Here is a 21,070-nt window from a genome sequence, read left to right as displayed (position 1 = left end):
AGAACATACAACCAGGAATACTCTACCCAGCAAGACTCTCATTCATATTTGATGGAGAAATCAAAGGCTTTCCAGACAAGCAAAAGTCAAGAGAATTCAGCACCACAAAACCAGCTTTGGCCTTCCTAGGTCGCACTAGTGGCCAAAAACAAACAACAACAACAAAAAACCCAACCTACCAATTCAGGAGACCTAAGAGATGTGAGTTCAATCCCTGGGTTGGGAAAATCCCCTGAAGGAGGGCATGACAACCCACTCCAGTATTCCTGACTGGAGAATCCCATGGATAGAGAGAGGAGCCTGGTGGGCTTCGGTCCACAGGATAGCAAAGAGTTGGACACGATTCTTAGCACAACGCAAACCAGCTTTACAGCAAATGCTAAAGAAACGTCTCTACTCAGGAAACACTAGAGAAGGGAAAGAACTACAAAAAATAAACCCAAAACAATTAATAAAATGGCAATAGGATCATACATATTGATAATTACCTTAAATGTAGATGGATTAAAATGCACTAACCAAAAGACACAGACTGGCTGGGTGGATGAAAACATGTGCATGCATGCATTTCCACTTACCACATCACTTTGCTTGACCCCACAAATTGCATGTAATTATTTTATACTGTTAGGTTAATGTTCCCATTATGGCTTACAACTGTATTTTATTTTTTGTCTGGCTATTGATTGTGAAAACTGATAAACCTCTTTTACTACTGTGATTATGTAACTATTACTCACTTTAATGCCATTGTATCATGATTGGTCAACAGAAAAATAATAGAATTCTATATCACCAAATCTATATAATTCAATAGAAAAACTTATAATCACTTTTTAAAAACCCAGATGCATATCAGAATTATCTTGGTATTTTTTGAAAAATACAAATGCCCAGGTATTGCTTTTTTTCTCCAAAGCTCCAGATATGTTTCTAATGAGCAGCCATGATTAAAAGCAACTGGAAAGCAACTCGACTATATGATGATCTTTTACTTTATCTAGGTTGTTTCACCTTTTCTATTTCATATTCAGTGCTCCCATTTCATTTAGTTTATGTTTTCCAATTTCTCCATCTCCTTTTTTGTGTTCTTTCTCAAGCCTTTATCAAGTGTAGTAGAAAAGCTTTTGTATATATGTACATAAATAGTATGTACATGTATTTTAGAAAACTTAAGAATTTTTGCCTAGCTAAAAAATTTATGACATTCTGATTTCACTTGTTTGACTTATAAGAACAGAATACTAGATTCCTAATTTTAAAAGACACTTATTAAGCAACAAAGGTTTACTGTATGGCACAGGAACTCTAATTAGTATCTTGTAATAACCAATAATGGAAAATAATCTCAAAAATAATATGTGTATATATGTATAACTGAATTACCTTGCTGTGTACTTGAAACATTAGAAGTCAACTATACTTCAATAAAATATATATATTAAGAAAAAAAAAAAGACTGAGAGGATCAGGAGTTGATAATAAAGAGGAAAAGAACATTTGAGAGTAATAGCCTAATCTATTTTCCTATTGTGGTGGTCACATATCTCCCATTCCTTCCACTTTTCTGTCTTCTCTTGGGAGGAATTGATTAGAATTTTAACCAAGAAAAACTGGACTGTATTTATAACCATGGAACTAGCTTGAACCAAAGAAGCTGAGGTAGGCAGACTTTCAACTAATCTTGAAATATTAATTCAGGCTATAACAATTCATAAGAACACACAAGCACCAAAGGCTATAAGAAATTCTTCCCAGCAGCACTGAGATGACAGGCACAGCTATACATAGCCAGTTTACCTTTGACCGTTTTCGTTCACCTTTTCTGAACCTATCTGGGATTCCAAAGTCCATAGACAACCTTCTCAAAATAGCCCTCCATCTTCAAAATTCTTCTTCTCCTTTTCCTCAAATAAAACTCCCATTTCCAGAGAACTGCTGATTCAGCTAGGCATTAATCTGACTAGGGAAAGAATAGTAAAATACAAATAGTGGTAGGCCAGGAACAGTCTGTGATGATACTTCTTAATCTGAAAGACTCTCCCTGGGGAGCTACTTGAAATAAGGTGACTTCTGTACAATTTGACAACTTAGGAAGCAGAACCTTACCTTACCTATCACTACATTTTCCTGTTCTGTCAGGATATAAAACAATGGAATGCTGAGGGTAGTGAATTTTCATGTACTGCTTTTAACGGAAGATCTATAAAATGTCACAGCTTCTTTAAAACATACATTTTCCTGCTCATAATAAGAAAATTTGGCACACAAGCAAGAGAAGATCAGACCTCAGTCAAGTATTCCACAATAATGCTAGAAACAGGTTGGAGATATTCACATCAACTTGTCAAACAGCAGCTTTAGTTCCAAGAAGACAGTTCATTCTTCAAGAACTCAAGAAAACAAGAATGGGGGAAAGAACAATTTATATATGCTAACTGTTGGCAAAATGTAAGTCTGAAGAGTTCTCACAGAATAACAATGTAAACCCTATAACAGAAGAGAAAAAGAGAATTGCCTGGAGAATTACAGAGATAAAATACTATATATATCTATAATAATTTTACTATAAAGTACACATTTTTTTTGCTAATCAACCACTTGATGTCCTCAAGAGGTGCAAACAAAGATATGTCCACAAAAAAATAAGAGCAAACAAAGACTCATTTTCTATTCAAAGACAGAGAAATCCTGGATAAAATATAAATAATTTAAAACCTATATCATTAACATAGGGAAGCCAAAAAACAAGAGAGAAATATCATGCCAGAAGTCATCACGCTAGAATTCAAGTCCAAAGGGTATCTTTGAGACTGGATACAGGCAACAGGGGCTAGGATTTTAAAAATGCTCAAATATGACTCAAAGTCAAAGCCAAAGGGAGATGAAACTTGATAAAGTCAGGAATAAAACAAACAAATGGGTTGTTATAAGCTTCTACACAGCAAAGGAAACCATAAACAAAACAAAAGACAACCAATGGACTGAGTGAAAATACTTGCAAATGATGCTACCAACAAGGGATTAATTTCTAAAACACATAAAGAGCTCATACAGCTTAATATCAGAAGAGAACTCAATCAAAAATTGGGCAGAAGACCTAAATAGACATTTCTCCAAAAAAGACATACAGATGCCCAAGAGGCATATGAAAAGATGCTCAATATCACTAATTAGAGAAATGCAAATTAAAACTACAATGAGGTATCACTTCACACCAGTCAAAGTAGCCTTCATTAAAAAGTCTACAAATAATAAATACTGGAGAGGGTGTGGAGAAAAAGGAACTCTCCTACACTGATGGTGAGAATGAAGACTGGTGCAGCCACTATGGAAAACAGTTTGGAGATGCCTTAAAAAACTAAAAATAGAATTACCATATGATTCTGAAATCCCATTCCTGGGCATATCCCTGGATAAAACTATAATTTGAAAAGATTCATGCACCTCAATGTTCATAGCAGCTCTATCTGCAATAGCCAAGACATGGAAGCATGTCAAGAATGATAAATGAATGGATGAAGAAGATGTGGTATACATATATAATACAAAGGAATAATACTCAGCCGTAAAAAATAATTAAATAATATCATCTACAGAAACATGTATAGACCTAGAGATTATCATATTAAGTGAAGTATGTCAGCTGAGAAAAATATCATACGATAACACTTATCTGTGGAATCTGTGATGCAAATGAACTTATTTATGAAACAGATGCACAGACACAAAAAAAAACTTATGGTTACTAAAGGGGAGAGTAGGACAGAGCAGAGAGATAAATCAGGAGTTTGGGATTACCATATATATATACTACTATAAATAAAATAGATAAATAACAATGACCTACTGTCTAGCACAGGGAATATCATCATCTTATAAGAACCAGTAATGGAAAAGAATCTGAAATAGAATATATATACACACACATACACACACACATATATATGTTATAGCTGAGAAAAGGAGAGAAGCTAAAGGCAAAGGAGAAGAGGAAAGATATACACATCTGAATGCAGAGTTCCAAAGAATAGCAAGGAGAGATAAGAAAGCCTTCCTCAGTGATCAATGCAAAGAAATAGAGGAAAACAATAGAATGGGAAAGACTAGAGATGTCTTCAAGAAAATTAGAGATACCAAGGGAACATTTCACACAAAGATGGGCTCAATAAAGGACAGAAATAGTATGGACCTAACAGAAGCAGAAGATATTAAGAAGCTATTGCTGCTGCTAAGTCGCTTCAGTTGTGTCTGACTCCGTGCAACCCCATAGACGGCAGCCCACCAGGCTCCCCCATCCCTGGGATTCTCCAGGCAAGAACACTGGAGTGGGTTGCCATTTCCTTCTCCAATGCATGAAAGTGAAGTCGCTCAGTCGTGTCTGACTCTTCGCGACCCCATGGACTGCAGCCTACCAGGCTCCTCCGTCCATGGGATGTTCCAGGCAAGAGTACTGGAGTGGGTTGCCATTGCCTTCTCTGATATTAAGAAGAGGTGGCAAGAATACACAGAAGAACTATACAAAAAAGATCTTAATGACCCAGATAACCACAATGGTGTGATCATTCACCTGGAGCCAGACATCCTGGACTGTGAAGTCAAGCGGGCCTTAGAAAGCATCACTAAAAACAAAGCAAGTGGAAGTGATGGAATTCCAGCTGAGCTATTTTAAGTCCCAAAAGATGATGCTGTTAAAGTGCTGCACTGAATATGCCAGCAAATTTTGAAAACCCAACAGTGGCCATAGGACTGGAAAAGATCAGTTTTCATTCCAATCCCAAAGAAGGACAATGCCAAAGAATGTTCAAACTACCACACAATTGCACTCATCTCACACACTAGCAAAGTAATGCTCAAAAGTCTCCATGCCAGGCTTCAATAGTATGTAAACCGAGAACTTCCAGATGTTTAAGATGGATTTAGAAAAGACAGAGGAACCAGAGATCAAATTGCCAACATCTGTTGGATCACAGAAAAAGCAAAGGAGTTCCAGAAAAACATCTACTTCTGCTTTATTGACTATGCCAAAGCCTTTGACTATGTGGATCACAACAAAAGCTGTGGAAAATTCTAAAAGAGATGGGAATACCAGACCACCTGACCTGCCTCTTGAGAAACCTGTATGCAGGTAAGGAAGCAACAGTTAGAACTGGACATGGAACAACAGACTGGTTCGAACTTGGGAAAGGTGTATGTCAAGGCTGTATACTGTCAAACTGCTTATTTAACTTATATGTAGAGTACATCATGCAAAATGCCAGGCTGAATGAAGCACAAGTTGGAATCAAGATCGGTGGGAGAAATATCAATAACCTCAGATTTGCAGATGACACCACCATTATGGCAGAAAGCAAAGAGGAACTAAAGAGCCTTTTGATGAAAGTGAAAGAGAAGAGTGAAAAACCTGGCTTAAAACTCAACATTCAAAAAAGTAAGATCATGACATCTGGTCCCATCAGTTCATGGCAAACAGAGAAACAATGGAAACAGGGACAGACTTTATCTTTTTGGGCTCCAAAATCACTGCAGATGGTGACTGCAACCATGAAATTAAAAGACACTTGCTCCTTGGAAGAAAAGCTATGACCATCCTCTCTCTCTTTAGTCTTTAATTTGTGTCCACCTCTTGTGACCCCATGGACTGCAGCCTGCCAGGCTCCTCTGTCCATAGGATTCTCCAAGCAAGAATACTGGAGTGGGTTGCCATTTCCTTCTCCATGGGATCTTTCCGACCCAGGAATTGAACCTGGGTCTCCTGCATTGCAGGCAGATTCTTTACTGACTGAGCTATGAGGGAAGCCCTAGACCAAACTAGATGGCATATTAAAAGGCAGAGAGATTACTTTATCACCAAGGGCCTATCTAGTCAAAGCTATGAATTTTCCACTAGTCATGTACGGATGTGAGAGTTTGACCATCAACAAAGCTGAGCATGGAAGAATTGATGTTTTTGAACTGTGGTGTTGGAGAAGAGTCCTGAGAGTCCCTTGAACTGCAAGGAGATCCAACCAGTCAATCCTAAAGGAAATCCGTCCTGAATATTTATTGGAAGGGCTGATGCTACTTTGGCCACCTGATGTGAAGAACTGACTCAGTGGAAAAGACTCTGATGCTGGGAAAAACTGAAGGCAGGAGGAGAAGGGGATGATGACAGAGGATGAGATGCCTGGATGGCATTACCTACTCGATGAACATGAGTCTGAGCAAATTCCAGGAGTTGGTGATGGACAGGGAGGCCTGGTGTGCTGCAGTTCGTGGGGTAGCAAAGAGACACAACTAACAACTGAACTGAACTGATACATATAGGGATAACATGTGTTATATACATATATGTATTATATATATGCAATAGAATCACTTTGCTATACACTTGAAACTAACACAACATCATAAATTAACCATATGTCAATTTTTAAAAATACCTACAGGAAATTGCTGACTGAGACTACCTCTCAGTCTGGAAATAAGGCAGAGGAGTAGGTATAATGACTTCAACACTATCAGACTTTTGTTCTTTGCAAAAAAAAAAAGTGCCTATGCTGGCTATGCACGTGGAGTAAGAAAACTCCACCACCAGTTTAGAGATGCAGCAGCAAAGTGAGCTGCCTCTGTTGATCCATGAATAGAAAAAGAATCATACCGTAGAACCCCCAAACCCACACTTGAATTGTTCATGGGTGTGAGATTCAAATGTCTCCTAGCCAGGCAGTGCAGAAATACTGAGCCCAAAAATTAACATGAAAATTCATCCTGAACAAATGAACTCTGCATGGTTCTGGCAGCAGGGCTGAAACTGCTCCTTAGGAACATCTTTTTTTATCAAGACTAGGTAGGACTCCCAAGAAAGGAAAGTCCTGCTAAAGGTAAGTTCACAATAAAAAATTTTAAGGCTCATAAAAAAATGTACCACCATGTGAAAACGTCAACAGATGTCACAAGCAGAATTCACAGAAGAGCAAAGAGAAACAGTGAATTCTAAGAGAAAAAAAGTTAATTTATTCACTCAATAATATGTAACACCTACTGTAATTCAGGCACTGTTCTAGATAGTAAGAATAACAGTAGTAAACAAAACAGATGAATATGTATTCCGTGTGAAGTTTACATGCACAAGGGCTTCGCATTACATTAGCAAGGGCTTCACAAGTGGTGCTAGTTGTAAAGAGCCCACCTGCCAAAGCAGGAGACATAACAGACGCAGGTTTGATCCCTGGGTCGGGATGATCCCCTGGATGAGGGCATGGCAACACACTCCAATATTTTTGCCTGGAGAATCCCGTGGACAGAGGATCCTGGCAGGCTACAGTTCATAAGGTCACACAGAGTTGGACAGGACTGAAGCACCTTAGTACACATGCAGCACAAGAAAAGATAAATGGTAAACAGATCAATATAAAAATACGTCAAAAGAAATTAAGAGCTACAAAGAAAAATAAAGCAGAAGCCAGGAAAGAGAGAGAGATGGCATGAGGTTTATATATGGTTTATATGTTATTTTATATATGGACTTAGGGGAGGGTCAAACTTTTTGATCTTATGACTTCTGGTCTTTAAGATTTTATAGCCTTAAAAAATTATTGAGGATTTTTATTTAATTATTTTTGTGAGTTGTATCTATAAATATTTTCAGTATCAAAGATTAAAACTGAGAAACTTTGAAAATATTTAATTCACTTACGAATAATGACAATAAATTTGTTGTATATTAAAATAAATGTATTTTTATAAAAATAACATTTTCCAAAGCAAAATGAAGAAGCATTGCATTTACATTTTTGCAAATCTCTTCTAAGTCTGGCTTAACAGAAGACAGCTGAATTCTTATATCTGCTTCTGTATCCAATCTCTTGCACTGTTTCTTGGTTGAAGTATATGAAGAAAATCTAGCCTCACACATATGTAGAGCTGGAAATGAGAGGAGTATTTTAATACCCTAACTGAATAATTATGCCATATTCTTCAGGAACTTAATGAGTGGTAGTTCCTTAATGGTTAGTTGCAATGTGGGATCTGAAACCATTTCAATAAATTTTTCATCCTGTTACAATAAAAACTACTGGTCTGTTTTGTGCTTTGAGTGGATCTTCTATCCGTGTACAATTAAAACTATGTGCTGGTCATTTCGAAAACATTCCTTCACTGAATTATTCAGGTCCTCCAAAAGTTGATACACTCCATAATGCAATATTAAAAACTAACATTATTAACATCACCTACTAACTCAGAAAAATCTTTATGTACTGGGAAACTGTACATGTAGCGACAAATAGTGACACATACAGTGAACACAGACTGACACGTAAACTGCACATATAGTGACAAATCTGAGTCTTCCAACATTGTAATTTTTGTGTGAAAGGCTGAATATTATCACTGGCAAAATAATAATATTTGCCTTGACATGTCAGGGTCATTTCATTCATTTTTGAGAAAATGATGCCAAATACTCAAGTTTAAATAACTACACTTATCTGTCAATTATTCAAGTAAAAAGGATGCTCCAGAAAAAGAATAGTTAGTTCATATTGAAACTCAATCATATAAATACTCTCCTGTGAGACAATCATTGTACTTCAGAATATCGAAGTACTTTATGTGAACTTCCCATTTCATCCCACACAATATTAAAAATACATACACAGAATGGTTAGTTTCAAAACAATATTTTTTACACTTTAATCAAGGGCATACAGTGAAATTGGTGGGTTTTGCTTCCTCACTGTGAGCGTGTGGCAGTGAATAGTACAATGACTACTAAAGTTTGTTGCCACTGCCTTAATTTGTTCTGAGGTGCCAATATTTGCCTTTGACTATCAATGTACATATCAGAACAGTGCAAATGACAAATAATAGCTTTATATTATTAAGAAAATAGTTTGACCTCACAAAATTCTTCCTGTAGATCACAGAACTGATGCTTTCAAACTGTGGTATGGCATAGAGTTCCTTGGAGAGCAAAGAGATCAAACCCGTCAATCCTAAAGGAAATCAACCCTGAATAGTCTTTGGAAAGACTGATGCTGAAGCTGAAGCTCCAGTATTCTGGCCACCTGATTCGAAGAGCTGACTCACTGGAAAAGACCCTGCTGCTGAGAAAGATAGAGGGCAGGAGAAGAAGGGGGCAACAGAGGATGAGATGATTGGATGGCATCACTAACTCAATGGACATTAGTCTAAGCAAACACCAAGAGACAGTGAAAGACAGGGAGGCCTGGAGTACTGTAGTCCATGCGGTCACAAAGAGCTGGACACAACTGAGCGACAGAACAACAATGGATCATAGATCACACTTTGAGACCCACTGCTCTAAAGTGCCAACTAAGCTGAGAGGTAAGGTAACCAACCATCAAGATTTACATGTGACTGTTCCAACGTGAGAACTGAAAGTCTCACATTCTCATAGAATGGTTGGCCTCCTTACTGGGAGAGAGCTAAAAGAAGTGTGTATAAAACACCAATAGCTGAGAGAAGCATTTCAAGCAGAGAAGACACCAAGTGCAAAGGCCCTGAGGTCAAAGAACGGCTGGTACATTCAAAAACATTCTTTCAATCAAGAATTTAAAAACCCACTGCAAAGGTACACACCCTAGAAAATCAGATTATCTCTAGTGGTAAGCTACTAGAAAATGCCAGTGCTACATTAAAATATCTGGTGAATTATTCTAGTTCCCCATTTTAGAAAAGAATTCATGACAAACACTATAAGGCTTGCTTTAGAGAACTACACAGAAAATTTAAAGTAATTACAGAATTTTTAAAAAGCGAGAACATCAAGAATTTTGAATTTACAGTTAGGTTTCTATAGCTGAAGTTGCTTAATGTCAACCCTCTATTTAAGGCAGAAGTTTGTTACATAATTTATTTGCCAGTTACTCTTGGTATCATTTAGTTCAGTTCAGTTCAGTTCAGTCGCTCAGTCATGTCCGACTCTTTGCGACCCCATGAACTGCAGCACACCAGGCCTCCCTGTCCATCACAAACTCCAGAGTTCACTCAGACTCATGCCCATCGAGTCAGTGATGCCATCCAGCCATCTCATCCTCTGTCGTCCCCTTCTCCTCCTGCCCCCAATCCCTCCCAGCATCAGAGTCTTTTTCAATGAGTCAACTCTTCGCATGAGGTGACCAAAGTACTGGAGTTTCAGCTTCAGCATCATTCCTTCCAAAGAAATCCCAGGGCTGATCTCTTTCAGAATGGACTGGTTGGATCTCCTTGCAGTCCAAGGGACTCTCAAGAGTCTTCTCCAACACCACAGTTCAAAAGCATCAATTCTTCGGCACTCAGCCTTCTTCACAGTCCAATTTTCACATCCATACATGACCACAGGAAAAACCATAGCCTTGACTAGACAGACCTTTGTTGGCAAAGTAATGTCTCTGCTTTTGAATATGCTATCTAGGTTGGTCATAACTTTCCTTCCAAGGAGTAAGTGTCTTTTAATTTCATGGCTGCAGTCACCATCTGCAGTGATTTTGGAGCCCAGAAAACTAGTCTGACACCGTTTCCACTGTTTCCCCATCTATTTCCCATGAAGTGGTGGGACCGGATGCCATGGTCTTAGTTTTCTGAATGTTGAGCTTTAAGCCAACTCTTTCACTCTCCACTTTCACTTTCATCAAGAGGCTTTTGAGTTCTTCTTCCCTTTCTGCTATACGGGTGGTGTCATCTGCATATCTGAGGTTATTGATATTTCTCCCGGCAATCTTATTCCAGCTTGTGCTTCTTCCAGCCCAGCATTTCTCATGATGTACTCTGCATATAAGTTAAATAAGCAGGGTGACAGTATACAGCCTTGACGTACTCCTTTTCCTATTTGGAACCAGTCTGTTGTTCCACGTCCAGTTCTAACTGTTGCTTCCTGACCTGCATGCAGGTTTCTCAAGAGGCAGGTCAGGTGGTCTGGTATTCTCATCTCTTTCAGAATTTTCCACAGTTTGTTGTGATCCACACAGTCAAAGGCTTTGGCATAGTCAATAAAGCAGCAATAGATGTTTTTCTGGAACTCTCTTGCTTTTTCCATGATCCAGCGGATGTTGGCAATTTGATCTCTGGTTCCTCTGCCTTTTCTGAAACCAGCTTGAACATCAGGAAATTCATGGTTCACATATTGCTGAAGCCTGGCTTGGAGAATTTTGAGCATTACTTTACTAGCGTGTGAGATGAGTGCAATTGTGTGGTAGTTTGAGCATTCTTTGGCATTGCCTTTCTTTGGGATTGGAATGAAAACTGACCGTTTCCAGTCCTGTGGCCACTGCTGAGTTTTCCAAATTTGCTGGCATATTGAGTGCAGCACTTTCACAGCATCATCTTTCAGGATTTGGAATAGCTCAACTGGAATTCCATCACCTCCACTAGCTTTGTTCGTAGTGATGCTTTCTAAGGCCCACTTGACTTCACATTCCAGGATGTCTGGCTCTAGGTCAGTGATCACACCATCGTGATTATCTGGGTCGTGAAGATCTTTTTTGTACAGTTCTTCTGTGTATTCTTGCCACCTCTTCTTAATATCTTCTGCTTCTGTTAGGTCCATACCATTTCTGTCCTTTATCGAGCCCATCTTTGCATGAAATGTTCCCTTGGTATCTCTAATTTTCTTGAAGAGCTCTCTAGTCTTTCCCATTCTGTTGTTTTTCTCTATTTCTTTGCATTGATCGCTGAGGAAGGCTTTCTTATCTCTTCTTGCTATTCTTTGGAACTCCGCATTCAGATGCTTATATTTTTCCTTTTCTCCTTTGCTTTTCATTTAAGAGTTGTTCAATGAATGTTTGTTGAGTGAATGAATAACAGAAGTGAAGAGCATAGCTAATTGATTTTCCAGGAAATCACAAATCAAAAGGTAAACTTTTTAAGAGGTATTCTTTTGTGCTGTATATTCTTAGGAGGCTAGCAAACGCAATGTTAACCTCATGCTTTCTGCATACCGAGCCACAAACTTACTGTCTTTAATTAGAAGCTCATTGTCTCAGTTCCTGGATAGGAAGTATTTCTTTTCTGTTTAAAATGCTTCTAACATTTCAGGGTAAACAATTTATTTAGAGTAGCTCTTTTTAATGGGAGAAGGCGATGGCACCCCACTCCAGTACTCTTGCCTGGAAAAATCCCATGGGCGGAGGAGCCTGGTGGGCTGCAGTCCATGGGGTCGCTAAGAGTCGGATACAACTGAGCGACTTCCCTTTCCTTTTTCACTTTCATGCATTGGAGAAGGAAATGGCAACCCACTCCAGTGTTCTTGCCTGCAGAATCCCAGGGACAGGGGAGCCTGGTGGGCTGCCGTCTCTGGGGTCACACAGAGTCGGACACAACTGAAGTGACTTAGCAGCAGCTCTTTTTAAAAAAGGAACAGAAGCACACTAGTAGATTTAACAATTAGAAACAATGCAGTAGATTCTCTACTTTATGGATCCAAGCCAGGAAATGTGCAACGTTTGTGATTTATACGCATTTGCAAATAGAAAGGCTATCTGGCATACTGTTATATGGTTTGCTCTATACTGCTATTACCATGAAATATTACTCAGATTTTCTTAAGATCATGAAAACAAAGCTGAGAAAAAGGAGTCCAACAAATGTTATATGTAATAATATTTTATTTCATTTAGAAATAAAATCATTTCAGTTATATTAATATAGAGAAAGATTACTACTTCTCAGAGACAAGACCCTCCCATAAAAGAACTGCAACCAATTATATGACTATTAATTAAGTAGGCCATCTAGAAAATAGATTTGCAAAATGGCCAATAAGCACCTGAAAAAATGTTCAATATTAATCTCATTAGGAAACTGGAAATACAAACCACAATGAACTACCACCTCCCAGCCCCTAAGATGGCTATCAAACAAACCAAAAATTCCAAGAAAGCAAGTGATGGTGAGTATATAGAAAAACTGGAACCTTCATATATTCCTGGTGGCAATGTAATACTGCCACTACAGAAAACTTGGTATTTCCTCAAAAAGTTAAACCTATAATTAACCATATGACCAAGAAATTCTACTCCTAGGTGGAATACCCAAGAGAACAGAAATGTAATGTTCGTACAAAAACTTGTACACAAATGTTCACAGCACCGTTACTCACAATAGCTAAAATGTGGAAATAACCCAATGTCCATCAACTGATGAATGGATAAACAAAGTGCATCCATATGATGGAATATTATTCAGCCATGAAAAAGAATCAAGTACAGACACATGCTATAACATGGATGAATCCTGAAAACATGCTAAGTGAAAGAAGACAGCCATAAAAGGCCATTATTGTATGATTACACTTACATGAAATGTCCAGACACAGAAAGTAGACTAGTGGTGACCGAGAGCTCATGAGGTTTGAGGGAGATGAAGGAGTGACTAATATGGGAAGGAGTGACTGATATGGGTACAGTTTCTTTTTGGGGTGATGAAAATATTCTGGGCTCAGATAGTGATGGTTGCACAACCTTTTGAATGGACTAAAAGCCACCGCTCTGCAACTTTTAAGACATATCTTTATTTTTTAATCTCACAGTTATGTTCCCCAGCTTAAGAAATAAAACATTATAGATACAGCTGAAATACCCTGTTTATCCTTCCCTGATTACATTTACCTTCTACTCCCATCAGAGATAATCACTAAGTTGATGTGCTATTATCATTCCTATGTGTGGCATTATAATTTCACTATATACATATAAATCCCTTACAAGATGCATTATTTGGTCTGTGTGTTTTTAAATGGTATCATGCTTATGTAACTTTTATAGTTTGTTTTTTTTATCACAAAGCAAAGTTATCATGACAGTTAAGTAGTTCAGAAGAAGGACAAAATACACGAGAGTAAAAGGTTTACAACAGTCACTGCAGAGAGTGAGAAAGAGAAATGCAGCAGTTTTCCAGGCAGTGTGGAGGTCTCAGCTGAGACTAAAGCCAACATCCATGTATATATATATTGGATCAAATGTCTCCTAGAATTTCCTGAGTGTTGGCATAGTAGTAAATAATCGACTCAGCCATTTTATATTATAGCCATTTATATAGCCATTTTATATAATGGCTCATCCAATTATAGCCATTCCTATAATTCTGGAAATAGGTAGCTGAGATAGAATGAAGAATAAGGTCACTGAACATGTGGAGACCAAAGAACCAACAGGTCAGGAAGGTAGCTGAAGAGTACATAGACAATGACATCATACAAGATGCTGGCAAGAGCTGAGATAGAGTGGAAGCCTGACAGCCAGGTGCCAAATTCTAAAGAACAAGGGAGATTACCCACTGAGTAAGTAAAATGACAGAAAAGAGCAGGGAGGAAAGTTGGCAGAGTCTAGAATACAGGATTAACCACCACAAGCAAGTAGAGAAATAATGTCCTAGAAGCAGCACTGGGGAGTGAAGAGAATATCCATCAAACCATCAATTATGAGGTACCTTGGATGTGAAAGAAAAATTATTTTTCATACAAGAGACTCCAGATTCAGTGACCCCCATGGACTGTAGCCCGCCAGGCTCCTCTATCCATGGGATTCTCCAGGCAAGAATACTGGAGTGAGTTGCCATACCCTGCTCCAAGAAGGACATGGACTTATACAACTGACAAAGGTGAATAAAAAAGGGGAAATACACCTAAACTTCTATGACAACTTTAAAAAATCAGCTATACATGTTTAAGACAAGAGAACTTTGTAATTTCATGTGGAAAGGTCAGAGATTAAAAGCAATTAAGTATAACTACCCTCAAAAGCGCTGAAGAATTGATCTTTTTCAACTGTGGTGCTGGAGAAGACTCTTTAGAGTCCCTTGGACTGCAAGGAGATCCAACCAATCCATCCTAAAGGAGATCAGTCCTGGGTGTTCACTGGAAGGACTGATGCTGAAGCTGAAGCTTGCGAAGAGTTGACTCATTGGAAAAGACCCTGATGCTGGGAGGGATTGGGGGCAGAAGAAGGGGTCGACAGCGGATGAGATGGCTGGATGGCATCACCGACTTGATGGACATGTGTGGGTAAACTCCAGGAGTTGGTGATGGACAGGGAAGCCTGGCGTGCTGCGATTCATGGGGTCGTAAAGAGTCGGACACGACTGAGTCACTGAACTGAACTGAACCCTCAAAAGTGTCTTGGTCACAATCAACACAGCTACAGGTATATATTAAACTATGGTAAGGAGAATTTGAACTTTATTTTTCAAAATTAAGATTAAATAATTCAAATGTATTGTTATTTAAACAAATGTTAATTGGAGAAAAGAAATGCCTTTCTTTTATCTATGTTTTAAGCAACTTTTCATCAACAATAAAATGAAACATAAGTAGTATATAAATTTTTGATTAAACTTCTTAAAAAGGGGAAAAATCTTAATTACACAGCTTCAGTATTATAAATAATAATTTGTGATTTGTTCTTTCCCTAATTAGGTAATAGAGTTCAGTTCAGTCACTCAGTTGTGTCAGACTCTCTGCGATCCCATGGACTGCAGCATGCCAGGCTTCCTTGTCCATCACCAACTCCCAGAGCTTGCTCAAACTCATGTCCATTGAGTCGGTGATGCCATCCAATCATCTCATCCTCTGTCATCCCCTTCTTCTCCTGCCTTCAATCTTTCCCAGCATCAGGGTTTTTTCCAATGAGTCAGTTCTTTGCATCAGGTGGCCAAAGTATTGGAGTTTCAGCCTTAGCATCAGTCCTAACAGATTAAGACTCTGCCTGCTGTTCTAGGAGAGTTCATAATTTTTATCAATTGAAAAAAAATGAAAGCATACATTCTGAAGTAAAGAAGTAAATGAAGCCATCTTAAGTTACTTGTTTATTTCACTACCATTTTCTTTTAAAAATTCATGAAATATTATTTCATTAGTGTTATGATGTTTATGTAATAGATTAAAACTGGAAGAAGAAAAAAGTAAAACTGCCTCAGATTTTCCTCCATTTACTTCCTCTTGAGGGAGGATGGATTTATGTTAGGTTTTTTGTAATATGTTTCTAAAGATTAAAATGTCCCAATTTTAACCATATACTACTATTTTTAAAAGAAAAACTCTTTCAGATGCTTAAAAAAAACAATAAATGTCCTAGAGTCCCTAATTTTGATTTTTCCTGTCATCAATATTATAAAACCTTTCCTTGATGATCAGAAGCTATAGGTATTGGTAAGCATTAACACAAATCCAGAGCATGTTCTTGTCTTTCTGTTTTCACATTACCAAACCTAACCAGGCATATCATAGTTCTCCAATTCACAAAGTACTCATACTACATAATCTGAGACTTTTGCAACCATATATTTTAAAGTACTCATTGAGCCCTGAAAGGCAAATGCTATCATTCAGGTTCTAATTACATGCTACTTGGGTTTTACAGAACAGAAAAATATAAATACTATACTTCCTGAATTCATTTTTTGACCACAAAGCAACTTCCAAAATAAATGCCCAAAATACTTTCTGAATGTATCACTGTGCAAATAGCTCAAGCACTTGGCCTATTCAAATTATGTTCTAGTTTCTCCTTATGCTGCTTCTACTTGATAAACTGGTCAATAAATGCCAAGTCAAATATGCAAGTAAATATATTTTCATTGTTATTGGCAGACATATAATTAACTCTGAGAATAAAGAAACAAGAAATCAATTTATGATTACTTCTTCAGTTCTTCCCATTCGTCATTTACATTGTAATTGTGGTTCCACTTTAAAGATCTTTATATATACACACACACACACACCCCATGTTGACTATATAATAAATCAAATTATTTCAGCTATAAATTAGTACTGTATGAACTGTGAACCTCATATGTTAATTGTATTAGTAAAAGCAATTGTATTATTACCCACATAGATGAGCTGATTAAAAAGCAATGTGCATTCATGAGCCTATATTAATTAGTAATTTCAGCAAATGTTTCCAAGCAATGCTAGGGATTTGCTCTTTCTTCTCTCAAATAAAACTATTTGAATCAGCTTTTTATGTATGTGTATATATCAACAAACTACATTTCCATTTTCAGCAAAATAGGCTTTTAACTGAGAAAATATTACAAAGAGTAAACCTACTATTTTCTAAAGATATTCAAGAATAAACCTTTTTTTTTCTTAACATTTGTTATCTGCCAGGTCAATATTTTCGCCAATCCAGGAAATACACATTTGCACAAAAACTTACATCACTATCCTTCTAAAAATACTGCCCTAGACTAGATGCAAAAGCTTCAGACCCTATTATACATGAATTCCATGAATAAAAAAGTTTAAGATGAGCTTTAAAAAATGTTTTAATAAAATACACTGTCATTACTCAATTACTACTTTCATTATTGCCATTTGTTTTTAAATTATATACCATGAACAAGTCATTTAACCTCTCTTTTTCCTCCCCCAAAAAGGGGAATTAATGATGGTGCCTCATCACAGTATTCCCAGCAGGATTAAAAGAGTTAATACGAGGGAAGCATCTAGAACAGTGCCCAAAATACAGTAAGTGTGCAATAAGTGTTAGCTATGCATTACTTAATTGCATATGTTTTGCCTATTACTTGTATTAGCTTCTAGTTAACAATTCTGAAAGTATCTTAATTCTTTTTAAAGAGGAAATTAAGCTCCACCATGACATTCTCAAAACTTCGCCCATGCCATCAGCTTTTAGAATTATTTTTAGCAGTTAGTTTATCTACTACTCACAGGCAAAACAGGACCTAAGGTCTCACTGAACCATATTTCCAAATTCTATTTTAAAAGACAGTACTTCCTGAATATTCATTAGAAGGACTGATGCTGAAGCTGAAACTCCAATACTTTGGACATTTGATGCCAAGAATTGACTCACTGGAAAAGACCCTGACGCTGGGAAAGATCGAAGGCAGGAGGAGAAGGGGCTGACAGAGGATGAGATGGTTGGATGGCATCACCAACTCGATGGACATGAGTTTGAGCAAGCTCCGGGATTTGGTGATGGACAGGGAAACCTGGCGTGCTGCAGTCCATGGGGTCGCAAAGAGTCAGATATAACTGGGCGACTGAACTGAACTCTCCTTATTATCTCCCTTTAGTACTCTTTCATTCAAAACACTAATGTATACTGTGTGTTATGGAATACAGGCTGTGGGAATAAAAGATGGTTAAGAAAAAAATTCCAAATACACTGCCCACAAAAGAATGAGGGATACAAACACAAATACAAGTATGCTCTGTTTAATGATAAAGTGATATCCCAAATGCTACAATAAAAACAATCTTTCCAGGATGTACAAGGGAGGGCTTTCGGGTGGTGTTTGAACAAGAAAGGAAGAACTGAAGAAGCTTGAGAGGTGGAGAAAGAATCTATGATTATTTTATCCAAAAAGACAACTGGAAATTTCTCACAGTGTTAAGCCTATTTGACTTATTTTAGCAAACAGATTTCGTCAAACAGATTTCCCATTGCACACTGCTCACATAATTTATCTTTAGGAGCTGGATAAATATTTTTGTATGGCTGTCTACCCTCCACTCATAGCAAGGCTATGGGTGACCTATTTGGATGATGTGCTTAGTTCCCATCCTCCCAGAGCTCAGAGAGATCTTCCAAAACCCACTTTTATCACACTATTCCCTAATCAAAATCCTGCAATGGTTTCTTCCTATTCCCAGGCATCAACCCCTGCTTTGAGAGATTTCTCGCCACAAATGCTTTGCCTATGCCTCCCTTTTGTTCATATTCCCCCCTGCATCAAATACTTTTCTCTTACTATTATATTTCACTCTGCCTCTCCAAAATTCTATCCACATTTCAAAATCCACCTTCAAGATATCATCAGATTCCTTTGTTTCTGTGTAATATAACAGAACTTTACAAATGCTGCAGAAAAGACTGAAATGCTAGAGGAAAAAAAATGATTCCTCTGGATGAAAGACATGTCCAAAATGTGGCAGAAAACTGAAAAATAAATGGTAAGATGCAAGGAGGGTTCCAGAGGGAGGGGACATATTTGTACCCTCGGCTGAATCATGTTAATGTATGGTAGAGGCCAATACAATATTGTAAAGCAATTATCTTCCAATTAAAATAAAATGTGAAAAAAAGAAAGTCATTATAATAAAAAAAGGTAGAGATTCCTTTGCAAGTTACATTCAATTGTTTCATCAACACAACACACTTCTTAATTTATTTATTCTTCTAAACTTATTTCCCACACCAACTACTTAATTGAATCATTCTTTTTCCAATGGCATTATGCTCTTTTGAAACGTTAACCATTCCACAACACGGACAATGAATTCTTCATGACTTACATTGGTTTCTATAGGACAAATTCATGTTAGGGTGGAAGGTGTCACCAGATTCAGAACTTAAAATATTACCAGACAGCATGGAACACTCACTAACATAGTAGCATGCTTCATGATGGTGGGTGGGTGCGTGTGTGTTTGTGTGTGAGTTTGTGTGTCTTTGTACATGCTCATACATGTCCGATTCTTTGTGACCCCATGGACTGTAGCCCGCCGGGCTCCTCTGTCCATGGGATTCTCCAGGCAAGAATACTGGAGTAGGTTGCCATTTCCTCCTGGAAGGGATCTTCCCCACCAAGGGATCCAACCTGCATCTCGTGGGTCTCCTGCACTGGCCGGAGGATTCTTTATCATAACCACCACATGGAAGGACAACTAGTTCAATAGTACCAAATCCTCAAAAAGTCAAATAAAAACACCTTTTAAAGCGATAATGAGCAAGTTCTGCATGTCAATACCTTAGATTCCAACTGGATTTTCTCTTTATTCAGCTGCTCTGCTGCTTTCTTAATTTTCTCACGACATCTGCTTATTTCCGACCTTACTGTAATAAAAATTAAATGCTTAAACACGTCCATCTCTCTGGAGTCCCTATTCTGGGGCCTGTGATAAGACACCTTTCGGCTGTCTTTCCCCGACCCCTCACTACCCTGCCCACTGCCCCTGGCCTTCCCTCCGGCTCCAAGCCCCCAACTCAAACAGCAGAGTCCCTGACCTTCCCGCATCAGGCGGCGACTCTCCTCTGCCTGGTGCTCGGAGAATATGATGTGCTGGAACAAAGACTCCAGACTCATCTCAGGCCGCGCTCCTGCCGCTCCCGTCTTCGTCCTTAAAATATTTTATAACCGAGTCTGAGGATCCTGGAAAGCAGAAAGAAGCCTGATTCCAGGGTCATTTCTGGTTCGGCCTCCAGAGGCCTGTCCCCGGCCTGTCTTTCCCCCGCCCCCCGCCCGACAGGGACGGGGCCCCTACGGGGTGAGGTGAGGCCCAAGGCTCCAGGGCCTCAAGTTGGACAGACTTTTTTTCCCTTCCGTGCGCCTTCGTTTCTCCTGTGACTTGTCTCAAACTGCCTTGTTCCTCTGGCTGAGCACAGCTCCCCTCAGACAAGGCCTTGGCCCCTGTGCGGGGTTCTTTTTCGTTCTCGTTGGGGGTGGGGAAAAAAAAATGGAGTCACCGAGGCTTGAGCTTTGGAGCAGTTTGGACAGCAGCCCTTTCTGGGCTCGGGCTTTGCCTCTCATTTCCCTGCTCCGCAACACCCAGTCTCAAATAGAAAGTCCTCAAAGCACTCTCTCAGCAAAATACGTACTTGCAACAATATAGTGGGCTGCAGACCTAGCAGAAGGCCTCACCTCGCGGGGCTCTCTGGGAACTGAGCCTACGGTGTCTCGTTGGGCCCATTACGCGGCGTTCAGTTGTTTTGCTTGGTTCCGCTCTGGCAATGTGGCCTCCAGCAGTCTTCAGGTCGTCCTGGGAGTTGGAGTGATCTGTCTCCAAGGCACAAACCCAGTCTTATAATAAAGTACAAAGTACCTGTGATTCTAAATATAAACTTTTGCAAAGTCTTATCATTTGACGATGGGAAAGACTGCTATAAATGTACAATGTCTGACATTCGCCTTAATCATTCCTTTGTAATCAGGGCATATCTTTTTTGTCTGCTTTTAAATTAATCACTGCCTTTTGTAATCAAGCTGCGGTAATATTAACACTTCAATATCTGCGTAATATGTGTCAGAGACCAAAGTGGTTGCTAATTAAAGCTTAAACATGAAAGGCACCTTTGGGACTTTGGTATGGGATTTTTATATTAAAAAATAAAGTATTTTT

General features: G+C 38.5%; 1 protein-coding gene across 1 annotated transcript in view; it reads right to left on the bottom strand.

The window, feature by feature from the left end:
• Positions 1-20,633, bottom strand: part of CCDC172 (coiled-coil domain containing 172) — a 61,723-nt gene extending 41,090 nt beyond the window's left edge. Inside the window, exons 1-3 of the mRNA XM_006071677.4 lie at positions 20,550-20,633; positions 19,959-20,103; positions 19,702-19,787 (exon numbers count right to left, since the gene is read on the bottom strand). Coding sequence (XP_006071739.3) covers positions 19,702-19,787; positions 19,959-20,037 — 165 coding nt within the window. The 5' untranslated portion in view covers positions 20,038-20,103; positions 20,550-20,633. The remainder of the gene's footprint in view (positions 1-19,701; positions 19,788-19,958; positions 20,104-20,549) is intronic.
• Positions 20,634-21,070: the final 437 nt, after the last annotated feature.

This window comes from Bubalus bubalis, chromosome 23 (genome assembly GCF_019923935.1).
Source record: "Bubalus bubalis isolate 160015118507 breed Murrah chromosome 23, NDDB_SH_1, whole genome shotgun sequence".
Taxonomy (NCBI): Eukaryota; Metazoa; Chordata; class Mammalia; order Artiodactyla; family Bovidae; genus Bubalus; species Bubalus bubalis.
This window is presented reverse-complemented; position numbering and strand designations above follow the sequence as displayed.